The sequence below is a fragment of the Salmo salar genome, chromosome ssa23 (assembly GCF_905237065.1).
Source record: "Salmo salar chromosome ssa23, Ssal_v3.1, whole genome shotgun sequence".
In the NCBI taxonomy this organism is placed as follows: Eukaryota; Metazoa; Chordata; class Actinopteri; order Salmoniformes; family Salmonidae; genus Salmo; species Salmo salar.
Window position 1 is genome coordinate 52,221,118 of NC_059464.1, and position 25,414 is coordinate 52,246,531.

At 43.7% G+C, this 25,414-nt stretch overlaps 1 protein-coding gene across 1 annotated transcript in view; it reads right to left on the minus strand.

Annotated features, from left to right (window-relative positions):
• The window catches only part of LOC106584860 (anoctamin-1), a 245,226-nt gene that overhangs the window by 59,549 nt on the left and 160,263 nt on the right, over positions 1-25,414 (minus strand). Inside the window, exons 8-14 of the mRNA XM_045706374.1 lie at positions 24,461-24,516; positions 24,330-24,377; positions 24,128-24,192; positions 23,818-23,952; positions 21,806-21,966; positions 12,452-12,534; positions 3,084-3,158 (exon numbers count right to left, since the gene is read on the minus strand). Of these exons, the coding sequence (XP_045562330.1) occupies positions 3,084-3,158; positions 12,452-12,534; positions 21,806-21,966; positions 23,818-23,952; positions 24,128-24,192; positions 24,330-24,377; positions 24,461-24,516 (623 nt within the window). The remainder of the gene's footprint in view (positions 1-3,083; positions 3,159-12,451; positions 12,535-21,805; positions 21,967-23,817; positions 23,953-24,127; positions 24,193-24,329; positions 24,378-24,460; positions 24,517-25,414) is intronic.

The window sequence follows — 25,414 nt, forward strand, 5'->3', positions numbered from 1 at the left end:
TCAAAAAAATCTAAATATGAAAAGTGGTGCGTGCATATGTATTCACCCCCTTTGCTATGAAGCCTCTAAATAAGATCTGGTGCAACCAATTACCTTCAGACGTCACACAATTAGTTAAATAAAGTCCACCTGTGTGCAATCTAAGTGTCACATGATCTGCCACATGATCTCAGTATATATACACCTGTTCTGAAAGTCCCCAGAGTCTGCAACACTGCTAAGCAAGGGGCACCATGAAAACCAAGGAGCTCTCCCAACAGGTCAGGGACAAAGTTGTGGAGAAGTACAGATCAGGGTTGGGTTATAAAAAAATATCAGAAACTTTGAACATCCCACGGAGCACCATTAAATCCATTATTAAAAAATGGAAATAATATGGCACCACAACAAACCTGCCAAGAGAGGGCCGCCCACCAAAACTCACGGACCAGGCAAGGAGGGCATTAACCAGCGAGGCAACAAAGAGACCAAAGATAACCCTGAAGGAGCTGCAAAGCTCCACAGCGGAGATTGGAGTATCTGTCCACAGGACCACTTTAAGTCGTACACTCCACAGAGCTGGGCTTTACAGAAGACTGGCCAGAAAAAAGACATTGCTTAAAGTGTTTGCCAAAAGGCACGTGGGCAACTCCCCAAACATACACTGCGTGCACAATTATTAGGCAAGTGAGTATTCTGATCTTATCATTATTTCTATTCACATTTTCGAACTCTAAACCATATAAACTTGAATGCTTATTGGATTTAATCATTTTCAGGTGATATGTATTTGTGTAATGAGGGAGGGTGTGGCGAAAGTGAATAACACCTTATATCAAGGTGTGCATAATTATTAGGCAGCCTCATTACCTCAGGTAAAATGGGCCAAAAAATACATTTAACTGACACTGAAAAGCAAAAAATGTAAAATGCCTTTCAGACGGATGCGACACTCTTTAAATAGCTGAACTATTGAGGTCTGACCACCGGACAATCAAACGTTTTGTTGCGAATAGTCAACTGGGGCGCAAAAAACTCATGGGGAAGAAAAGGCGCAAATTAACTGTAAAAGACTTGAGAAGAATTAAACGTCAAACTACCAGGAACCCATTATCCTCCAGCGCCACCGTATTCCAGAACTGCAACCTACCTGGAGTGTTCAGAAGTACAAGGTGTCAAGAGCTCAGAGACATGGCCAAGGTCAAGAAGACTGAAACAAGACCACCACTGAATAAGATTCATAAATTGAAGCCTCAAGATTACCAGAAGACAGATTTTTCAAAGGTTTTATGGACATATGAAATGAAAGTGACTCTTGATGGACCAAATGGATGGGCCCGTGGCTGGATCAGTAATGGACACAGGGCACCACTTTGAGTCAGGTGCCAGCAAGGTGAAGAGGGGGTACTGGTATGGGCTGCTATCATTGAGGATGAGGTAGTTGGACCTTTTCGGGTTGAAGATGGACTGAAACTCAACTCCCAAAGCTACTGCCAGTTTCTGGAAGATTCTTTCGTCAAACAGTGGTACAGGAAGAAGTCCTCAGCATTCTAGAAGGCCATGATCTTTATGCAGGACAATGCTCCATCACATGCATCCAAGTACTCCACTGCTTGGCTAGCCAGCAAGGGCCTCAAAGATGCCTGAATAATGACCTGGCCCTCTTCCTCACCTGGCCCTCTTCCAAATCCTATTGAGAACTTGTGGGCCCTTCTCAAACGTGAGATTTACAGTGAGGGAAGACAATACACCTCTTTGAACAGCATTTGGGAGGCTGTGGTTACTGCTTCAGCGAAAATTGATCGTGAACAGATCAAGAAACTGACAGACTCCATGGATGGAAGGCTCATGGCAGTTATTGAAAATAAGGGTCGCTATATTGGTCACTGAATATTTTTGAAAGGCCAAAAATGTTATATAATTGTCATTTTGTGTTACTTATCTGTTACACTAACTCAAAAAATTGAGAATCAACAAGTGAGTTGAGAGAAATTATTTTTGTAATTTAGTTGCCTAATAATTCTGCACCCTTATATATTTCCCTGAGAAAGACACAACTCACTTTTCCTTTGTTAAACATTCAGGTTTGAGGTTCAATAACATTTTGGATTGACTGAGAGCATTGTGTTTGTTCAACAATAAAATTAATCCCGAGGAATACAATTTGCCTAACAATTGTGCACGCAGTGTATGGAAGAAGGTTCTCTGGTCAGATGAGACTAAAATTGAGCTTTTTGGCCATCAAGACAAACGCTATGTCTGGCGCAAACCCAACACCTCATCACCACGAGAACACCATCCCCACAGTGAATTATGGTGGTGGCAGCATCATGCTGTGGGGATGTTTTTCATTAGCAGGGACTGGGAAACTGGTCAGAATTGAAGGAATGATGGATGGCGCTAAATAAAGGGAAATTCTTGAGGAAAACCTGTTTCAGTCTTCCAGAGATGTGAGACTGGGACGGAGGTTTACCTTCCAGCAGGACAATGATCCAAAGCATACTGCTAATGCAACACTCAAGTGGTTTATGGGGAAACATTTAAATGTATTGGAATGGCCTAGTCAAATCCCAGACCTCAATCCAATTGAGAATCTGTAGTATGACTTAAAGATTACTGTACACCAGCGGAACCCATCCAACTTGAAGGAGCAGGAGCAGTTTTGCCTTGAAGAATGGGCAAACATCCCAGTGGCTAGATGTGCCAAGCTTATAGAGACATATCCCAAGAGACTTGCAGCTGTAATTGCTGCAAAAGGTGGCTCTACAAAGTAGATTATGCACGCTCAAGTTATGTTTTTTTGTCTTATTTCTTGCTTGTTTCACAATAAAAAAAAATATTTTGCCTTTTCAAAGTGGTAGGCATGTTGTGTAAATCAAATGATACAAACCCACCCCCAAAATCGATTTTAATTCCAGGTTGTAAGGCAACAAAATAGGAAAAATGCCAAGGGAGGTGAATTCTTTCGCAAGCCACTGTATCTCTCTATCTATATAGATATTATAATTATTATATTCATTCACCTTCTGATATCCAGTGACTATCACTATCAAGCCACTGGATCTCTCTATCTATATAGATATTATAATTATTATAATAAATACCTCACTCCTTTTGGCTCCTCTCTTATTCCGTCTCTTCTCTTGTAGGATTTGATCATACTCTGGCCTGGGGGTTTCCTGAGACACACAAACACAAACACAAACACTGAAGGCACACAAACACACAGACAATATATACTGGATTTCACACTATGATCACTAAAAGGTGCAACAATGACGTCTAGTTGATTATCCTAAAGAAGATTTTTTTTATTTAACTAGGCAAGTCAGTTTAGAACAAATTCTTATTTATAATGGTGGCCTACTCTAGCCAAACCCTCATGACGCTGGGCCAATTGTGCGCCGCCCTATGGGACTCCCAATCACGGCCGGTTGTGATACAGTCCGGGATCAAACCCGGGTCTGTTGTGACGCTTCTAGCACTGCGATGCAATGCCTTAGAGCCCTGCACCACTCAGGATCCCCAAAGATAATAGATAAATAAGGTAAAAAGTTCCCATTTATAGATAATCAGGTCAAACATACCCAGTTATCAATAATCAGGTAAAACATGCCCATTGACAGATAATCAGGTAAATGAAATCAAACTTTGTCACATGCGCCGAATACAACAAGTGTAGACCTTACTGTGAAATGCTTACTTACACACCCTTAACCAACAGTACAGTTCAAGAAAGAGTTAAGAAAATATTTACCAAACAATCTAAAGTCAAAAATAATAAAAAGTAGCACAATAAAATAACAATAATGAGGCTAAATACAGGGGGTACCGGTTCCCTAGTCAATGTGCGGGTATACAGGTTAGCCGAGGTATTTTATACATGTAGGTAGGGGTGAAGAGACTATGCATAGATAATAAACAGCAAGTAGCAACAGTGTAAAAACGTAAATAGCCCGGGTGGCCATTTGATACATTTTTCAGCAGTCATATGACTTGGGGGTAGAAGCTGTTAAGGAGCCTTTTGGTCCTAGACTTGGCACTCCGGTACCGCTTGCCGTGCGGTAGCAGAGAGAACAGTCTATGACGTGGGTGACTGAAGTCTGACAGTGTTTTGTGCTTTCCTCTGACACCGCCAAATATTTAGGTCCTGGATGGCAGGAAGCTTTGCCCCAGTGATGTACTGGGCCGTACGCACTACCCTCTGTAGCGCCTTACGGTCAGATGCAGAGCAGTTGCCAAACCAGGCAGTGATGCAACCAGTCAGGATGCTCTCGATGGTGCAGCTGTATAACTTTTTGAGGATCTGGGGACCCATGCCAAATCTTTTCAGTCTCCTGAGGGGGAAAAGGTTTTGTCGTGCCCTCTTCCCGACTGTCTTGGTGTGTTTGGACCATGTTAGTTTGTTGGTGATGTGGACACCAAGAAGCTTGAAATTCTCCATCTGCTCCACTATAGCTCCGTCAAGGTGAATGGGGAGTGTTCGGCCCTCCTTTTCCTGTAGTCCACGATCAGCTCCTTTGACTTGCTCACGTTTTGGGGAGAGGTTGTTGTCCTGGCACCACACTGTTGTCGGTGATCAGGCCTACTACTGTTGTGTCGTCGGCAAATTTAATGATGGTATTGGAGTTGTGCTTGGCCATGCAGTTGTGGGTGAAAAGGGAGGACAGGAGGGGACTAAGACAACACTCCTGAGGGGCTCCCATGTTGAGGATCACCATGGCATATGTGTTGTTACCTACCTTTACCCCCTGGGGGCGGCCCGTCAGGAAGTCCAGGATCCAGTTGCAGAGGAAGGTGTTTAGTCCCAGGGTCCTTAGCTTATTGATGAGCTTTGAGGGCACTATGGTGTTGAATGCTGAGCTGTAGTCAATGAATAGCATTCTCACGTAGGTGTTCCTTTTGTCCAGGTGGGAAAGGGTAGTGTGGAGTGCAATAGAGATTGCATCATCTGTGGATCTGTTGGGGTGGTACGCAAATTGGAGTGGGTCTAGGGATTCTGGGATAATGGTGTTGATGTGAGCCATGACCAGCCTTTCAAAGCACTTCATGGCTACAGACTTGAGTGCTACTGGTCGGTAGTAATTTAGGTAGGTTAGCTTGGTGTTCTTGGGCACAGGGACTATGGTGGTCTGCTTGAAATACGTTGTTATTACAGACTCAGACAGGGAGAGGCTGAAAATGTCAGTGAAGACACTTGCCAGTTGGTCAGCGCATGCTCACAGTACACGTCCTGGTAATCCGTCTGGCCCTGCGGCTTTGTGAATGTTGACCTGTTTAAATGTCTTACTCACATCGGCTACGGAGAGCGTGATCACACAGTCGTCCGGAGCAGTTGATGCTCTCATGCATGCTTTAGTGTCGCTTGCCTCAAAGCGAGCAGAGAAGTTATTTAGCTCGTCTGGTAGGCTCGTGTCACTGGGCAGCTCGCAACTGTGCTTACCTTTGCAGTCCGTAATAGTTTGTAAGTCCTGCCACATCCGACGAGCGTCAGAGCCGGTGTAGTACGATTCAATCTTAGTCCTGCATTGACGCTTTGCCTGGAATTTCTTCTAACCATCCCGGTTAGAGTCCTGCTCCTTGAAAGCGGCAGCTCTAGCCTTTAGCTCAGTGTGGATGTTGCCTGTAATCCATTGCTTCTGGTTGGGGTATGTACGTACAGTCACTGTGGGGATGACGCCATCGATACACTTATTGATGAAGCTAGTACTGATGCCATCGGAAGAATCCTGGTACATATTCCAGTCTGTGATAGCAAAATATTCCTGTAGCTTAGCATCTGCGTCATCTGACCACTTCCTTATTGAGCGAGTCACCGGTACTTCCTGCTATAATTTTTGCTTGTAAGCAGGAATCAGGAGGATATAGTTATGGTCAGATTTGCCAAATGGAGGGCGAGGGAGAGCTTTGTATCCGTCTCTGTGTGTGGAGTAAAGGTGGTCTAGAGTTTTTTTTCCCTCTGTTTGCACATTTAACATGCTGGTAGGTTTAAGTGGTTTAAGTTTCCCTGGTTTAAGTTTCCCTGCATTAAAGTCCCCGGCCACTAATAGCGCCACCTCTGGATGAGCGTTTTCCTGTTTGCTTATGGCCTCATACAGCTGGTTGAGTGCCATCTTAGTGCCAGCATCGGCCTGTGGTGGTAAATAGACAGCTACGAAAAATATAGATGAAAACTCTCTTGGTAAATACTGTGGTCTACAGCTTATCATGAGATACTCTACCTCAGGCGAGCAAAACCTTGAGACTTCCTTAATATTAGATTTTGTGCACCAGCTGTTATTTACAAATAGACACAGACCGCCACCCCTTGTCTTACCGGAGGCAGCTGTTCTATCCTGCCGATGGACAGAAAACCCAGCCAGCTGTATGTTATCCATGTCGTCGTTCAGCCACAACTCGGTGAAACATAAGCTATTACAGTTGTTAATGTCCTGCTGGTAGGATATTTGTGATTGGAGCTCCTCCATTTTGTTATCCAATAATTGCAGGTTGGCTAATAGGACTGACGGTAGAGGGGGATTAGTCACTGACCGTCGGATCCTTACAAGGCACCCCGACCTACGACCCCGATATCTCCGTCTCTTCTTCATGTGAATGATGGGATTTGGGCCTTGTCGGGTGTCTGAAGTAAATCCTTCGCATCTGACTCGTTAAAGAAAAAGTCTTCGTCCAGTACGAGGTGAGTAACCACCGTCCTGATATCCAGAAGCTCTTTTCATCATAAGATACGGTGGCAGAAACCTTCTTTACAAAATAAGTTTCCAATAACGTGTAAAAACACACACAGTAGCACTATTGGTTAGGAGGCCGTAAAACGGCGGCCATCTCTTCCGGCGCCGTCATAATATCCATGCTGTTAAATCAGCTTCTTGATATGCCCCACCTGTCAGGTGGATGGATTATATTGGCAAAGGAGAAATACTATTTAACAGGGATGTAAACAAATTTGTGCACAAAATTTGAGAGAAATTAGCTTTTTGTGCGTATGGAACATTTCTGTGATATTTTATTTCCGCTCATGACACATTGGACCAACACTTTACATGTTGCGTTTATATTTTTATTTAGTATGCATATGAAGTGGGTAGAACAGGGTGTAAACATTGAAGGGACCAGTGTTACTATATACATAGGGCAGGGTCTCAAGGTGCAGGGTAGAATGCTGGGTGGTAGCTGAATAGCAACAATTTCACATCACTCCAGTGTTAACTTGCTAAATTGTAATTACTTCGCTACTATGGCCTATTTATGGCCTTACCTCCTCATGCTATTTGCACACACTGTATATAGACTTTCTTTTTTTCTATTGTGTTATTGACTGTACGCTTCTTTACTCCATGTGTAACTCTATGTTGTTGTATGTTGTCGCACTGCTTTGCTTTATCTTGGCCAGGTCGCAGTTGTAAATGAGAAGTTGTTCTCAACTAACCTACCTGGTTAAATAAAGGTGAAATAAATAAAAAATTATGACTAAGTTCATGGCAGGGTGCTGACTATAACAGTCTGATCGCCTGGAGATAGAAGCATCAGACCGAGAGACTGAAAAACAGCAACTGTACTGTCTCTGCCTTCTAGATGGTAGTGCGGTGAACAGGCCGTTCACGGGTGGCTGAGGTCCTTGATGATCTTCTTGACCCTGGTGTAAAGCGTTGGGCTGACTGCAGCACTCTCTGGAGAGCCCTGCAATTGCGGACAGTGTAATTGCCATACCAGGCAGTGATACAGCCCGACAGGATGCTCTCAATGGTGCATCTGTAGAAGTTTGTGAGGGTCTTAAGGGCCAAGCCAAATTCCTTCAGGCTCCTGAGGTTGAAGGGGTGCTGGACCATTTCAGGTTGTCGGTGATGTGCATGCCGAGGAGCAGATAGCACACTGCTTAAATAGACCCTGAAGCGCTTAAAAACAGCGTGGCCAGTAATAAACTGCTTCTGAACATCTCTAAAACCCAAGAGCATTGTATTTGGTACAATTCATTCCCTAAGCTCTAGACCTCAACTGAATCTGGTAATGAATGGTGTGGCTGTTGAAGAAGTTGAGGAAACTAAACTAATTGGTGTTAACTTCATTTGTAAAATGTCATGTCAAAGCATACAGATTCAATGGTTGTAAAGATGGGGAAAGGTTTGTCCATAATAAAGAGATCTGCTGCTTTTTTTGACACCACACTCCAAAAAGCAAATCCTGCAGGCTCTAGTTTTATCTTATCTTGATTATTGTCCAGATATGTGGTCAAGTGCTGCAAGGAAAGACCTAGTTAAGCAGCTGCTGCCCCAGAACAGAGTGGCACATCTTGATCTTCATTGTAATCAGAGGGTTAATATAAATACAATGCATTCCAGTCTCTCTTCTTCTTTTTACAAGACTCATTAATGTGTTAAAAATTCCAAATTGTTTGCATAGTCAACTTACACACACTTACCACACCAAATATGCCACCAGGGGTCTCTTCACAGTCCCCAAATCCAGGCCAAATTCAAGAAAGTGTGCAGTATAATATAGAGCAATTATTCCATGGTGTGGACCACAGGAAGAGCAGAGGTTGCTTTTGTAACAGCTAATGGGGATTCCAATAAAATAACAAATACAGAAGCAGCTCTTTCTCCAGCTAGCTAACTGCATTAACAGATCCAGAAGCAGCTCTTCATCCAGCTAGCTCACTGCTTTAACAGGCCCTAAAGCAGCTCTTTATCATCTCACTGCTTTAACAGGCCCTAAAGCAGCTCTTTATCCATCTCACTGCTTTAACAGGCACTGAAGCAGCTCCTTATCCATCTCACTGCTTTAACAGGCCCAGAAGCAGCTCTTTATCCATCTCACTGCTTTAACAGGCACTGAAGCAGCTCCTTATCCATCTCACTGCTTTAACAGACCCTAAAGCAGCTCTTTATCCATCTCACTGCTTTAACAGGCACTGAAGCAGCTCCTTATCCATCTCACTGCTTTAACAGGCCCAGAAGCAGCTCTTTATCCATCTCACTGCTTTAACAGGCCCAGAAGCAGCTCTTTATCCATCTCACTGCTTTAACAGGCCCAGAAGCAGCTCTTTATCCATCTCACTGCTTTAACAGGCACTGAAGCAGCTCCTTATCCATCTCACTGCTTTAACAGACCCTAAAGCAGCTCTTTATCCATCTCACTGCTTTAACAGGCACTGAAGCAGCTCTTTATCCAGCTCACAGCTTTAACAAACCCTGAAGCAGCTCTTTATCCAGACAGCTCACAGCTTTAAAAGACCCTGAAGCAGCACTTTATCCAGACAGCTCACTGCTATAACAAACCCTGAAGCAGCTCTTTATCCAGACAGCTCACTGCTATAACAAACCCTGAAGCAGCTCTTTATCCAGACAGCTCACAGCTTTAAAAGACCCTGAAGCAGCACTTTATCCAGACAGCTCACTGCTATAACAAACCCTGAAGCAGCTCTTTATCCAGACAGCTCACTGCTATAACAAACCCTGAAGCAGCTCTTTATCCAGACAGCTCACAGCTATAACAAACCCTGAAGCAGCTCTTTATCCAGACAGCTCACAGCTTTAACAGACCCTGAAGCAGCTCTTTATCCAGACAGCTCACTGCTATAACAGACCCTGAAGCAGCTCTTTATCCATCCAGCTCACTGGTTTAACAGACCCTAAAGCTGCTCTTTATCCAGCCAGCTTACTATTTTAACAGAACCTCAAACAACTCTTTATTCAGCTCACTGCTTTAATTAAAACCTGTTAGGGCTAGGGGGCAGTATTGACACGGCTGGATAAAAAAACATACCCGATTTAATCTGGTTACCACTCCTACCCAGTAACTAGAATATGCATATACTTATTACATATGGATAGAAAACACCCTAAATTTTCTAAAACTGTTTGAATGGTGTCTGTGAGTATAACAGAACTCATTTGGCAGGCAAAACCCTGAGACATTTTCTGACAGGAAGTGGATACCTGATGTGTTGTATTACCTTTAAACCTATCCCATTGAAAAACACAGGGGCTGAGGAATATTTTGGCACTTCCTATTGCTTCCACTAGATGTCACCAGCCTTTACAAAGTGTTTTGAGTCTTCTGGAGGGAAATCTGACCGAACAAGAGCCATGGAACGATGATGGCCCATTAGACACCTGGCGCGCGAGTTCATGTTGGGTACCCTCGTTCCAATACGTTATAAAAGAGTATGCATTCGTCCACCTTGAATATTATTCATGTTCTGGTTAAAAAAGGCCCTAATGATTTATGCTATACAACGTTTGACATGTTTGAACGAACGTAAATATATTTTTTCCCCTCGTTCATGACGAGAAGTCCGGCTGGCTAGGATCGTGTGCTAACAAGACGGAGATTTTTGGACATAAATGATGAGCTTTTTTGAACAAAACTACATTCGTTATGGACCTGTGATACCTGGAAGTGACATCTGATGAAGAGAATCAAAGGTAATGGATTATTTACATAGTATTTTCGATTTTAGATCTCCCCAACATGACGTCTAGTCTGTATCGCAACGCGTATTTTTCTGGGCGCAGTGCTCAGATTATTGCAAAGTGTGATTTCCCAGTAAGGTTATTTTTAAATCTGGCAAGTTGATTGCGTTCAAGAGATGTAAATCTATAATTCTTTAAATGACAATATAATATTTTACCAATGTTTTCTAATTTTAATTATTTAATTTGTGGTGTTGAATTGACTGCCGGTTATTGGAGGGAAACGATTTCCTCAACATCAATGCCATAGTAAAACGCTGTTTTTGGATATAAATATGAACTTGATAGAACTAAAAATGCATGCATTGTCTAACATAATGTCCTAGGAGTGTCATCTGATGGAGATTGTAAAAGGTTAGTGCATCATTTTAGCTGGTTTTATGGTTTTGGTGACCCTGTCTTTGAAAATGACAAAACATTACACACAACTCTTGTAAATGTACTGTCCTAACATACTCTAAATTTATGCTTTCGCCGTAAAACCTTTTTGAAATCGTAAAACGTGGTTAGATTAAGGAGATGTTTATCTTTCAAAGGGTGTAAAATAGTTGTATGTTTGAAAAATTTGAATTTTGACATTTATTTGGATTCAAATTTGCAGCTCTTGAAATGCACCTGCTGTTGATGGAGTGCACCACGGGTGGCACGCTAGCGTCCCACCTAGCCCATAGAGGTTTTAACAGACCTTGAAGCAGCTCTTTTTCCAGCTAGCTCACAGATTTAACAGACCCTGAAAAAGCTCTATTTAGCCAGGCCACTGCTTTAAAATACCCTAAAACAGTTTTTTACCGAGCTAGCTCACTGCTTTCATCGAACCTGAAGCAGCTCTTAATCCAGCTAGCTTCTTTAACAGACCTAGAAGCAGCTTTTTATCCAGCTAGCTCACTAATTCACCAGACTCTGAAACAGATATTTATCCAGCTAGCTCACTGCTTTTACAGATCCAAAAGCAGCTCTTCATCCAGCTAGCTCACTGCTTTAACAGATCCAGAAGCATCTCTTTATCCAATTCACTGCTTTAACAAACCCTGAAATATTTATTTATCCAGCCAGCTCACTGGTTTAACAAAGCCTGAAACATCTCTTTATCCAGCTCGCTGTTTTAACACACCCTGAAACATCTCTTTATCCAGCTCGCTGCTTTAACAGACCCTGAAACATCTCTTTATCCAATTCACTGCTTTAACAAACCCTGACATATTTATTTATCCAGCCAGCTCACTGGTTTAACAAAGCCTGAAACATCTCTTTATCCAGCTCGCTGTTTTAACACACCCTGAAACATCTCTTTATCCAGCTCGCTGTTTTAACACACCCTGAAACATCTCTTTATCCAGCTCGGTGCTTTAACAGACCCTGAAGCAGCTCTTTATCCAGCTTGCTGCTTTAACAGACCCTGAAGCAGCTCTTTATCCAGCTTGCTGCTTTAACAGACCCTGAAGCAGCTCTTTATCCAGCTTGCTGCTTTAACAGATCCTGAAACATCTCTTTATCCAGCTCGCTGCTTTAACAGACCCTGAAAAAGATGTTTATCCATCTAGCTCACTGCTTTTACAAGAAAACTCCTACCTGAGATTGAGTTATTTTTTTATTTAGTTTATTTAGCAAATGTTTTCTTTTAACTGCATTGTCGCTTAGGGCTTGTAAGTAAACATTTCACGGTAAGGGCTACACCGATTTTGTATTCGGTGCATGTGACAAATACAATTTGATTTGATTATAGGCATGCTGCCTGAGTGATGACAGTGTGGGGTGTTTGTGTGTGTGTGGTGTGGTGGTGTGGTGTGGGGTGGTGTGGTGTGTGAGTGGTGTGGTGTGTGTGAGTGGTGTGTGAGTGTTGTGGTGTGGGTGGTGTGGGTGGTGTGGTGTGGTGTGTTTTAAGAGGATAATCTGCGAAGACGATGAGCTGGTATCATTCACCTCTTGACATCATAGAGCAGCAGGTCATGACTCTAGTAATGCTAACATGCCGTTTAAATCGGTGTGTCTGGTCCTACCTCCTCGTCCTCCAGACTGGTCAGATCCCAGGCATGTTTCAGACACATCTGCCTCCTCTTCCAGTGCTCCAGAAAAAAAGCAGCTAAACACACACACACCACACACCACACACACACAAAAACGTTAAAAGGACCTGAAATGTATCAGAACTCTGTGGCCAAAGCCCCTAAAAGCTAGGTAGCTTAATTTGTTGCTAGTAAGTAGAGGCAGTAGTGGGTTAAGTAGGGGCAGTAGCGGGTAGACAGGGGAAGTAGGGGGATAGGTAGGGGCATTAGGGGGTAAGTAGGGGCAGTAAGGGTGCTAGGTAGAGGCAGTACAGGGGTAGGTAGGAGCAGTAGGGGGATAGGTAGTTGCGGTAGAAAGTAGGTAGGGGCAGTATGGGACAGGTAAGGTCAGTAGGGGTAGGTAGGGGCAGTACAAGGGTAGTTAGGGGCAGTAGTGGGTAGTTAGGGGCAGTAGAGGACAGGTAGAGGCAGTAGGGGGTATGTATAGGCAGTAAGGTGGTAAATAGGGGCAGTAGGGGTAGTACAAGGTAGGTAGGGGCAGTATGGGACAGGTAAGGTCAGTAGGGGTAGGTAGGGGCAGTACAAGGGTAGTTAGGGGCAGTAGTGGGTAGTTAGGGGCAGTAGGGGACAGGTAGAGGCAGTAGGGGGTATGTATAGGCACTAAGGTGGTAAGTAGGGGTAGTACAAGGTAGGTAGGGTCAGTAGGGGGTAGCTAGGGTCAGTAGGGGGTAGCTAGGGTCACTAAGGGGTAGATAAGGTCAGTAGGCGGAAGGTAGGGTCAGTAGGGGGTAGGTAGGGTCACTAAGGGGTAGGTAGGGTCACTAGGGGGTAGGTAGGGTCACTAGGGGGTAGGTAGGGTCACTAGGGGGTAGGTAGGGTCACTAGGGGATAGGTAGGGTCACTAAGGGATAGGTAGGGGAAGTAAGGGGATAGGCAGGGGAAGTAAGGGGTAGGTAGGGGAAATAAGGGGGCAGGCAGTGGAGGTAGGGGAAAGGTAGGAGCAGTAGTGGGTAGGTAGGGGAAGTAGGGGACAGGTAGAAGCAGTAGAAGGTAGTTAGGGGAAGTACGGAGGATAGTTAGGGGCAGATAGGGGCAGTATTATTATACAGTTGAAGTCAGAAGTTTACATACACCTTAGCCAAATACATTTAAACTCTGTTTTTCACAATTCCTGACATTTAATCCTAGTAACAATGTCCTGTCTTAGGTCAGTTAGGATCACCACTTTATTTTAGGAATGTGAAATGTCAGAATAATAGTAGAGAGAGTGATTTATTTCAGTTTTTATTTCTTTCATCACATTTCCAATGGGTCAGAAGTTTACATACACTCAATTAGTATTTGGTAGCATTGCCTTTAAATTGTTTAACTTGGGTCAAACGTTTCGGGTTGCCTTCCACAAGCTTCCCACAATAAGTTGGGTGAATTTTGGCCCATTCCTCCTGACAGAGCTGGTGTAACTGAGTCAGGTTTGTAGACCTCCTTGCTTGCACACGCTTTTTCAGTTCTGCCCACAAATTTTCTATGGGATTGAGGTCAAGGCTTTGTGATGGCCACTCCAATACCTTGACTTAGTTGTCCTTATGCCATTTTGCCACATCTTTGGAAGTATGCTTGGGGTCATTGTTCATTTTGAAGACACATTCGCGACCAAGCTTTAACTTCCTGACTGATGTCTTGAGATGCTGCTTCAATATAGCCACATAATTTTCCTGCCTCCTGATGCCATCTATTTTGTCAGGTGCACCAGTCCCTCCTGCAGCAAAGCACCCCCACAACATGATGCTGCCACCCCTGTGCTTCACGGTTGGGATGGTGTTCTTCAGCTTGCAAGCCTCCCCCTTTTTCCTCCAAACATAACGATGGTCATTATGGCCAAACAGTTCTATTTTTTGTTTCATCAGACCAGAGGACATTTCACCAAAAAGTACGATCTTTGTCCCCATGTGCAGTTGCAAACCGTAGTCTGGCTTTTTTATGGCGGTTTTGGAGCAGTGGCTTCTTCCTTGCTGAGCGGCCTTTCAGATTATGTCGATATAGGACTTGTTTTACTGTGGATATAGATATTTTGTACCTGTTTCCTCCGGCATCTTCACAAGGTCCATTGCTGTTGTTCTTGGATTGATTTGCACTTTTCACACCAAAGTACGTTCATCTCTAGGAGACAGAACGCGTCTCCTTCCTGAGCGGTATGACGGCTGCGTGGTCCCATGGTGTTTATACTTGCGTACTATTGTTTGTACAGATGAACGTGGTACCTTCAGGCATTTGGAAATTGCTCCCCAAGGATGAACCAGACTTTTGGAGATCTATCAGTGTTTTTTCTGAGGTCTTGGCTGATTTACTTAAATTTTGCCATGTTGTCATGCAAAGAGGCACTGAATTTGAAGGTAGGCCTTGAAATACATCCACAGGTACACCTCCAATTGACTCAAATTATGTCAATTAGCCTATCAGAAGCTTCTAAAGCCATGACATCATTTTCGGGAAATTTTAGGGGAAGTAATGGGTAGTTAGGGGCAGTATGGGGTAGTTAGGGGCAATAGTGGTTAGGTAGTTGTGGTAGGGGGTAGTTAGGGAAGTATGGAATAGTTAGGGGCAGTAAGGGTCATTAGGGGCAGTAGGTAGTTGTAGTTAGGGGCAGTAAGGGGTAGTTATGGGTAGTTAGGGTCCTTAGGGGTTTGGTAGTTGTAGTGGGGGGTAGTTAGGGACATTATGGGGTAGTTAGGGCCAGTAGGGTGTAGTTATGAGCATTTTGGGGTAGTTAGGGTCATTAGGGTTTAGGTAGTTGTAGTAGGGGGTAGTCAAGGGCAGCATGGGATAGTTTGGGGCAGTAGTGGGTAGGTAGCGGTAGTTAGGGGGAATATGGGGTCAGTTAGGGGCAGTAGGGTGTCAGGTAGGGGTAGGTAGGGTTATTAAGGGTTAGGTTTCAGCGGTAGGGGTTAGGTAAGGACTGTAGAGTTGTAGGTAGTTGTAGTAGGGGTTAGGTAGTGGCAGTAAGGGGCAGTTAGGGGAAGTAGGGGGTAGTTAGGGGCAGTTAGGGGTCAGTTAGGGGTAGGTAGGGTCATTAGGGGGTAGGTAGGGGCAGAAGGGGGTAGGTAGTAGTAGAAGGGGGTGGTTAAGGCCATTATGGGGTAGTTGGGGCCTGTATGGGGTAGGTAAGGATAGTATGGGGTAGGTAGGGCTAGTAGGGGGTAGGTAGTTGTAGTTAGGGGCGGTATGGGGTAGTTATGGGCAGTAGGCGGTAGTTAGAGGTAGTATGGGGTAGTTAGGGGCGGTATGGGGTAGTTAGGGGCGGTATGGGGTAGTTAGGGGCGGTATGGGGTAGTTAGGGGCGGTATGGGGTAGTTAGGGGCGGTATGGGGTAGTTAGGGGTGGTATGGGGTAGTTGGGATCATTAGGGGTTAGGTAGCAGCATTAGGGGGTTAGGTAAGTGCAGTAGGGTTGTAGGTAGTTGTAGTAGGGGTTTGGTAGAAGCATTAGGGGTTAGATAAGGAGGGGGGGTAGTTAGGGGCGGTAGGGGAAGGTTAAGGACAGTTAGGGGGTAGTTAAAACCTGTTGGGGATAGGGAGCAGTATTTGCACGGCCGGATAAAAAACATACCCGATTTAACCTGTTATGGCTAGGGGGCAGTATTTTCACGGCTGGATAAAAAACGTACCCGATTTAATCTGGTTACTAATCCTACCCAGTAACTAGAATATGCATATACTTATTATATATGGATAGAAAACACCCTAAAGTTATCTAAAACTGTTTGAATGGTGTCTGTGAGTATAACAGAACTCAAATGGCAGGTCAAAACCTGAGAGATTCCTTTACAGGAAGTGGCCTGTCTGACCATTTCTGGAACTTCTTTGCCATCTCTATCTTTTACTAAGGATCTCTGCTCTAACGTGACACTTCCTACGTCGTCCATGGGCGCTCAGAGCCTGGGAAAAATCTGAATGTCGTCATCCCAGCCCCAGGCTGAAACACATTATCGCCTTTCTCAAGTGGCCGATCAAGGGACTGTGGGCTTAGGCGCGTGACCTGGCCGCCTCCGTCTTTGTGATTTTTTTTTTCCTCTGTTTGCCGAAAAGGAGATTCCCGGTCGGAATATTATCGCTTTTCTACGAGAAAAATGGCATAAAAATTGATTTTAAACAGCGGTTGACATGCTTCGAAGTACGGTAATGGAATATTTAGATTTTTTTTGTCACGAATTGCGCCATGCGCACGACCCTTCTTTACCATTTCGGATAGTGTCTGGAATGCACGAACAAAACGCCGCAATTTGGATATAACGATGGATTATTTTGGACCAAACCAACATTTGTTATTGAAGTAGCAGTCCTGGGAGTGCATTCTGACGAAGACAACAAAAGGTAATCAAACTTTTATAATAGTAAATCTGATTTTGGTGAAGGCTAAACTTGCCGGGTGTCTAAATAGCTAGCCCGTGATGCCTGGGCTATGTACTTAGAATATTGCAAAATGTGCTTTCACCAAAAAGCTATTTTAAAATCGGACATATCGAGTGCATAGAGGAGTTCTGTATCTATAATTCTTAAAATAATTGTTATGCTTTTTGTGAACGTTTATCGTGAGTAATTTAGTAAAATGTTAGCAAATTCCTCCGGAAGTTTGCGGGGGGTATGCTAGTTCTGAACGTCACATGCTAATGTAAAAAGCTGTTTTTTGATATAAATATGAACTTGATTGAACAAAACATGCATGTATTGTATAACATAATGTCCTAGGTGTGTCATCTGATGAAGATCATCAAAGGTTAGTGCTGCATTTAGCTGTCTTCTGGGTTTTTGTGACATTATATGCTAGCTTGAAAAATGGGTGTCTGATTATTTCTGGCTTGGTACTCTGCTGACATAATCTAATGTTTTGCTTTCGCTGTAAAGCCTTTTTGAAATCGGACAGTGTGGTTAGATAAAGGAGAGTCTTGTCTTTAAAATGCTGTGAAATAGTCATATGTTTGAAAAATTGAAGTTTTTGTATTTTTGAGGAATTTGTAATTCGCGCCACGCCTATCATTGGAAATTGGAGCAGGTGTTCCGCTAGCGGAACGTCTAGATGTAAGAGGTTAATCTGGTTACTACTCCTGCCCAGTAACTAGAATATGCATATAATTAGTAGATTTGGATAGAAAACACTCTAAAGTTTCTAAAACTGTTTGAATGGTGTCTGTGAGTATAACAGAACTCATATGGCAGTCAAAACCCTGAGACAAATCCTAACAGGAAATGGAAATCTGATGTGTGGAATCACTTCAAACCTTTGCCATTGAAACACACAGGGACTTATTAATCATTTAGCACGTCCTAAGGCTTCCAGTAGATGTCGACAGTCTTTACAAAGTGGTTTGAGTCTTTTATGGTAGAAACTGACCCAAAGAGAGGATTGGGAAGTTGGTCACAGGGGGAGGGCTATTACTACTATGACGCGGGCGCCCATGGGAAACCTTTTGTTCCGAAACATTTAGTAAGACAATGCAATCGTCCGCCTTGAATATTATTGAAGCTTTGGTTGAAAAAGGCCCTAAAGATTTATGTTATACAACGTTTGACATGTTTGAACGAATGTAAATATATATTTTTTGCACATTCGTGGCGACAAGTGTCCTCGCGCTTCAGTACATTATGAGTAGCCTCCGGGAAGGCGCTAACAAGAAGGAACTATTGGGACATAAATTATTAACTTTTTCGAACAAAACTACATTTGTTGTGGACCTGGGAGTCCTGGAAGTGCCTTCTGATGAAGATAATCAAAGGTAAGGGAATATTTACGATAGTATTTTAGATGGTTCCAAGATGGCGCTAACATGTATCGCCTAGCCTATTGTTCTGAGCATACCACGTCGTTTATTGCACATTTACATTACATTTAAGTAATTTAGCAGACGCTCTTATCCAGAGCGACTTACAAATTGCAAAGTGTGATTTCCCAGTAAAGTTATTTTTAAATCTGTCAATGCGGTTGTATTCACGAGATGTTAATCTATAATTCTTTGAATGACAATATTATATTTTACCAATGTTTTCGAATAGTAATTTTGTAAATTGTAGCGCTGATCCACCGGAGGCATTTGAGGGAAAATATTTTCTGAACGTCACGTGCCGATGTAAAATGCTTTTTTTATATATAAATATGAACTTTATCGAACAAAAAATGCATGTATTGTGTAACATGATGTCCTAGGAGTGTCATCTGGTGAAGATTGTCAAAGGTTAGTGCTGCATTTAGCTGTGTTTTGGGTATTTGTGATGCATCTAGTTGCTTTGAAAATGGCAGTGTGATTTTTTTTTGGCAGGGTACTCTCCTAACATAATCTAATGTTTTGCTTTTGCTGTAAAGCCTTTTTGAAATCGGACAACGTGGATCGATTCAGGAGAGGTGTATCTATAAAATGGTGTAAAATAGTCATATGTTTGAGAAATTGAAGTTATAGCATTTATGAGGTATTTGTATTTCGTGCGACGCGATTCCACTGGCTGTTGACTAGGGTGGGACGTTTGCCCAGACAGGTTAAGGGCAGCTGGGTGTAGTTAGGTCAATTAGGGGTTAGGATAAGGACAGTAGGGTTGTAGGTAGTTAGGGGCAGTAGGGGGTAGTTAGGGGGCAGTAGTGGGCAGTTATGGGCTTTAGGGGGCAGTTAAGGGCAATAGGGGGTAGTTAAGAGCAGTAGGGGTAGTTAGGGCAGTAGGGGGTAGGTTTCAGCAGTAAGGGTTAGGTAAGGACAGTAGGGTTGTAGGTAGTTGTAATATGGGGTTGTTAGGGGCATTAGGGTGTAGTTAGGGGCATTAGGGTGTAGTTAGGGGCATTAGGGGAAGGTTAAGGACAGTAGGGGAAGGTTAGGGACAGTAGGGGCCGTAGGGGGTCGTTAGGGGCCGTAGGGGGTCGTTAGGGGCCGTAGGGGGTCGTTAAGAAACGTGGGGGTAGTTAGGGGGGTAGTTAGAGGGGCGTGGGGGTCTTTAGGGGCCGTGAGGGGGTCGTTAGGGGACGTGAGGGGTCGTTAGGGGCCGTAGGTAGGGGCCGTGGGTAGGGGCCGTGGGGGGTCGTTAGGGGCCGTGGGTAGGGGCCGTGGGGGGTAGTTAGAGGGCCGTGGGGGTCGTTAGGGGCCGTGAGGGGGTCGTTAGGGGCCGTGGGGGGGTAGTTAGGGGCCGTAGGGGGGCCGTTGGGGGGCGTCGGGGCCGTGAGGGGGCGTTAGGGGCCGTAGGGGGTAGTTAGGGGCCGTAGGGGGTCGTTAGGGGCCGTAGGGGGTAGGTAGGATTATCAGGGGTTAGGTAGCAGCAGTAGGGGTTAGTTAAGGACAGTAATGTTGTAGGTAGTTGTAGTAGGGGTTAGTTAGGTGTTGTATGTGGCAGTTAGGGTTAGTAGGGGGTATTGAGGATCATTAGGGGTTAGTTAGCAGCAGTAGGGGTTAGGTAAGGAAAGTAGAGTTGTAGGTCGTTGTAGTAGGGCATAGTTACAGGCAGTGTGGTGTAGTTAGGGGCAGTAGGGGGTAGATCAAATCAGATCAAATTTTAGTTCTCATATATCGCCGAATAGAACAGGTGTAGACCTTACAGTGAAATGCTTACTTACAAGCCCTTAACCAACAATGCGGTTTAAAGAAAATAAGAAAGTTAAGAAAATATTTACTTAATGAACTAAAGCAAAAAAATCTTAGAGTAACAATAAAATAACAAGGCTATTTACACAGGGTATTACGGTACCGAGTCTATGTGGAGGCTATATACAGGGTGTTACGGTACAGAGTCAATGTGGAGGCTATATACAGGGGGTACCGGTACAGAGTCAGTGTGGAGGCTATATACAGGGGGGTACCGGTACAGAGTCAATGTGGAGGCTATATACAGGGTGTACCGGTACAGAGTCAGTGTGGAGGCTATATACAGGGTGTACCGGTACAGAGTTAATGTGGAGGCTATATACAGGGGGTACCGGTACAGAGTCAATGTGGAGGCTATATACAGGGGGTACCGGTACAGAGTCAGTGTGGAGGCTATATACAGGGGGGTACCGGTACAGAGTCAATGTGGAGGCTATATACAGGGGGTACCGGTACAGAGTCAATGTGGAGGCTATATACAGGGGGTACCGGTACAGAGTCAATGTGGAGGCTATATACAGGGGGTACCGGTACAGAGTCAATGTGGAGGCTATATACAGGGGGTACCGGTATCAAGTCAATGTGGAGGCTATATACAGGGGGTACCGGTACAGAGTCAATGTGAGGGGGTACAGGTAAGTCGAGGTAATTGAGGTAAAATGGTCATGTAAGTAGGTGTAAAGTGACTATGCATAGATAAGAGATTAGCAGCAACATAAAAAAAAGGGGGTCAATGTAAATAGTCTGGGTAGCCATTCGATTAACTGTTTAGCAGTCTTATAGCTTGGGTGTAGAAGCTGTTATTAAGGAGCCTTTTGGACCTAGACTTTGCGCTCCGGTACTGCTTGCCGTGCGGTAGCGGAGAGAACTGACTGTTGTGGCAGGTGTCTGACAATTTTTTGCGTCTTCCTCTATGGGGTAGGTAAGGATAGTAGGGGTTAGGTGTGGCAGTAGGGGGTAGGTAGGGGCTGTATGGGGTAGATAGGGGGCATTGTAAGAGCAGTAAGGGGTAGGTATGGGCAGTAGGGGTTAGGTAGATGTAGTATGTGGTCGGTAGGGACAGTAGAACTTAGGTATTGTATTTGTTATGGATCCCCGCTAGTTCCTGCCAAGGCAGCAGCTTCTCTTCCTGAGGATCCAGCAAAATGAAGCTAGTTTATACCATTTTAAAAACATTACAATACATTCACAGATTTCACAACACACTGTGTGCCCTCAGGCCCCTACTCCACCACTACTACATGTCTACAGTACAAAATCCATGTGTATGTGTGTGGATAGTGAGTATGTTATCGTGTGTGTGTGTGTGTGTGTGCATGTGTCTGTGCCTATGTTTGTGTTGCTTCACAGTCCCCGCTGTTCCATAAGGTGCATTTGTATCTGTTTTTAAAAATCTGATTCTCCTGCTGCATCAGTTACCTGATGTGGAATAGAGTTCCATGTAGTCATGGCTCTATGTAGTACTGTGCGCCTCCCATAGTCTGTTCTGGACTTGGGGACTGTGGCATTTCTTGTGGGGTATGCATGGGTGTCCGAGCTGTGCGCCAGCAGCTCAAACAGACAGCTCGGTGAACTCAACATGTCAATTGATTGGGGCATTAGTGGGTAAGTAGGGGTAGGTAGGGGCATTAGGGGGGTAGGTAGGGGCAGTAGGGGGTAGGTAGGAGCAATAGTGGTGTAGGTAGGGGCAGTAGGGTATAGGTATGGGCAGGAAAGTAATTATATATATATATAGATACCCCAGAGGGACATGAAGATGGCGAAGAGGGTGGTAGCTCCGTTGTCAAACAGGTAAGAGGCTCGAGTCAACGAACAGACTGAACTCAGCTTCCAGTAGTCACACACAGCATCACACAGCGGACACATCGTGAAGTTCAGACTGTCATCACACATCTCCTGGCTGAAACACACAAGAACAAACCATAAACACAGCCTGAAGTAATGACTGATCATGGTAACTGGTGTATTGATCATGGTAACTGGCGTATTGATTATGGTAACTGGCATATTGATTATGGTAACTGGCATACTGATCATGGTAACTGGCGTATTGATTATGGTAACTGGTGTATTGATCATGGTAACTGGCATATTGATCATGGTAACTGGCATATTGATAATGGTAACTGGCATATTGATTATGGTAACTGACATAATGATCATGGTAACTGGCATATTGATTATGGTAACTGGTGTATTGATTATGGTAACTGGCGTATTGATTATGGTAACTGGCGTATTGATCATGGTAACTGGCGTATTGATTATGGTAACTGGTGTATTGATCATGGTAACTGGCATATTGATTATGGTAACTGACATAATGATCATGGTAACTGGCATATTGATTATGGTAACTGGTGTATTGATCATGGTAACTGGCGTATTGATTATGGTAACTGGTGTATTGATTATGGTAACTGGCATATTGATCATGGTAACTGGCATATTGATTATGGTAACTGGCATATTGATTATGGTAACTGGCGTAATGATCATGGTAACTGGCGTAATGATCATGGTAACTGGCGTATTGATTATGGTAACTGGCGTATTGATTATGGTAACTGGCGTATTGATTATGGTAACTGGCGTATTGATTATGGTAACTGGCGTATTGATTATGGTAACTGGCGTATTGATCATGGTAACTGGCGTATTGATCATGGTAACTGGCGTATTGATTATGGTAACTGGCGTATTGATTATGGTAACTGGCGTATTGATTATGGTAACTGGCGTATTGATCATGGTAACTGGCGTATTGATCATGGTAACTGGCGTATTGATTATGGTAACTGGCGTATTGATCATGGTAACTGGCGTATTGATTATGGTAACTGGCGTATTGATTATGGTAACTGGCGTATTGATTATGGTAACTGGCGTATTGATTATGGTAACTGGCGTATTGATTATGGTAACTGGCGTATTGATCATGGTAACTGGCGTATTGATCATGGTAACTGGCGTATTGATCATGGTAACTGGCGTATTGATTATGGTAACTGGCGTATTGATTATGGTAACTGGCGTATTGATCATGCTAACTGAAGTATTGATCATGCTAACTGACGTATTGATCATGGTAACTGGCGTATTGATCATGGTAACTGGCGTATTGATCATGGTAACTGGCGTATTGATCATGGTAACTGGCGTATTGATTATGGTAACTGGCGTATTGATCATGCTAACTGAAGTATTGATCATGCTAACTGAAGTATTGATCATGCTAACTGAAGTATTGATCATGCTAACTGAAGTATTGATCATGCTAACTGACGTATTGATCATGGTAACTGACGTATTGATCATGGTAACTGAAGTATTGATCATGCTAACTGAAGTATTGATCATGCTAACTGAAGTATTGATCATGCTAACTGACGTATTGATCATGGTAACTGACGTATTGATCATGGTAACTGAAGTATTGATCATGCTAACTGAAGTATTGATCATGCTAACTGAAGTATTGATCATGCTAACTGAAGTATTGATCATGCTAACTGAAGTATTGATCATGCTAACTGAAGTATTGATCATGCTAACTGAAGTATTGATCATGGTAACTGAAGTATTGATCATGGTAACTGACGTATTGATCATGCTAACTGAAGTTATTGGAAAATTGTTATGAAGAGTAACTAAGGACAGGATTCAACAATCAGTCAAGTAAAGAGAGACATATTGGTGTACAGAAAGCACGGGAGAGAGAATGAGGACTGTGTGTGGTGTGGATGTGTACCTGGGCACATTAGTGTTGACAGTGAGGACACCATAGAGGAACACTATGAGGCCCAGTAGAGAGGGCGGGACCAACATCCGGGTGTAAACTCCCATCCAGGCAAAGTACAGACCAATCGCCTCCCCAAAATACTTCCTGTTAGAGGTCAGAGTCAATATAGTACTTCTTATTACAGGTCAAACAGACACACTTTAGGTTATACCTGAGTGGGTCCAGACAGACACACTTTAGGTTATATCTGAGTGGGTCCAGACAGACACACTTTAGGTTATATCTGAGTGGGTCCAGACAGACACACTTTAGGTTATACCTGATTAGGTCCAATGGCTGGTATTTGAACATCACTCCATAGTTGGCCCACTCCTCATATAGGAGCTGAAACACACACACACACACACACACACACACACACACACACACACACACACACACACACACAATTTAGTTACCGCTGTTTCTCTGGAATCATAAGACATGCTAAAGGACACTGCTGACCAATCACATCAGCTCACCTGTCTGTCGTTCCTCTGATCCCGCCCTCCTTTCCTGGTGAATGACCCCTGAGGACAGAACAGTGTTACCTCTAACCCCATGACCTTAACTTCTTAACACCATGTTATCATGGGGATGGAATCATACTCACATCGTGTGGAGGAAAGGCAGAGTTATAGACACCAGTAGCTAATAACGATGAGATACCTGATAGAGAGAGAGAGAGACAGAGATATAGACACCAGTAGCTAATAACACTGAGAAACCTGATAGAGAGAGAGAGAGAGTTATAGACACCAGCAACTAATAACACTGAGATACTTGATAGAGAGTTATAGACACCAGTAGCTAATAACACTGAGATACCTCATAGAGTTATACACACCAGCAACTAATAACACTGAGATACCTCATAGAGAGTTATACACACCAGCAACTAATAACACTGAGATACCTCATAGAGAGAGAGATATAGACACCAGTAGCTAATAACACTGAGATACCTCATAGAGAGATATAGACACCAGCAACTAATAACACTGAGATACCTCATAGAGAGAGAGAGAGAGAGAGACAGAGATATAGACACCAGTAGCTAATAACACTGAGATACCTCATAGAGAGATATAGACACCAGCAACTAATAACACTGAGATACCTCATAGAGAGAGAGAGAGAGAGAGACAGAGATATAGACACCAGTAGCTAATAACACTGAGATACCTCATAGAGAGTTATACACACCAGTAGCTAATAACACTGAGATACCAGATAGAGAGAGAGGCAGAGTTATACACACCAGTAGCTAATAACGATCAGATACCTGATAGATGTAAGATGGCGCCAGAGAAGAAGGCAGACGTTTTACGTGCCCCCAGCCGATTGTGTTATTTGTTAGTTTATTTGCGTTGTTTTTTACTTATTTTGTACATAATGTTGCCGCTACCGTCTCTTATGACTGAAAATAACTTCTGGATATCAGGACTGAGATTTCTCACCACGGATTTCTTTTACGACTCTGACGAACCCGACACGAAGGCTATACTGCTCAGGAAGAGGCCCGGATCCCCGTGGAGGCAGAGGAAGAGGTGCCGAAGAGCGGGCT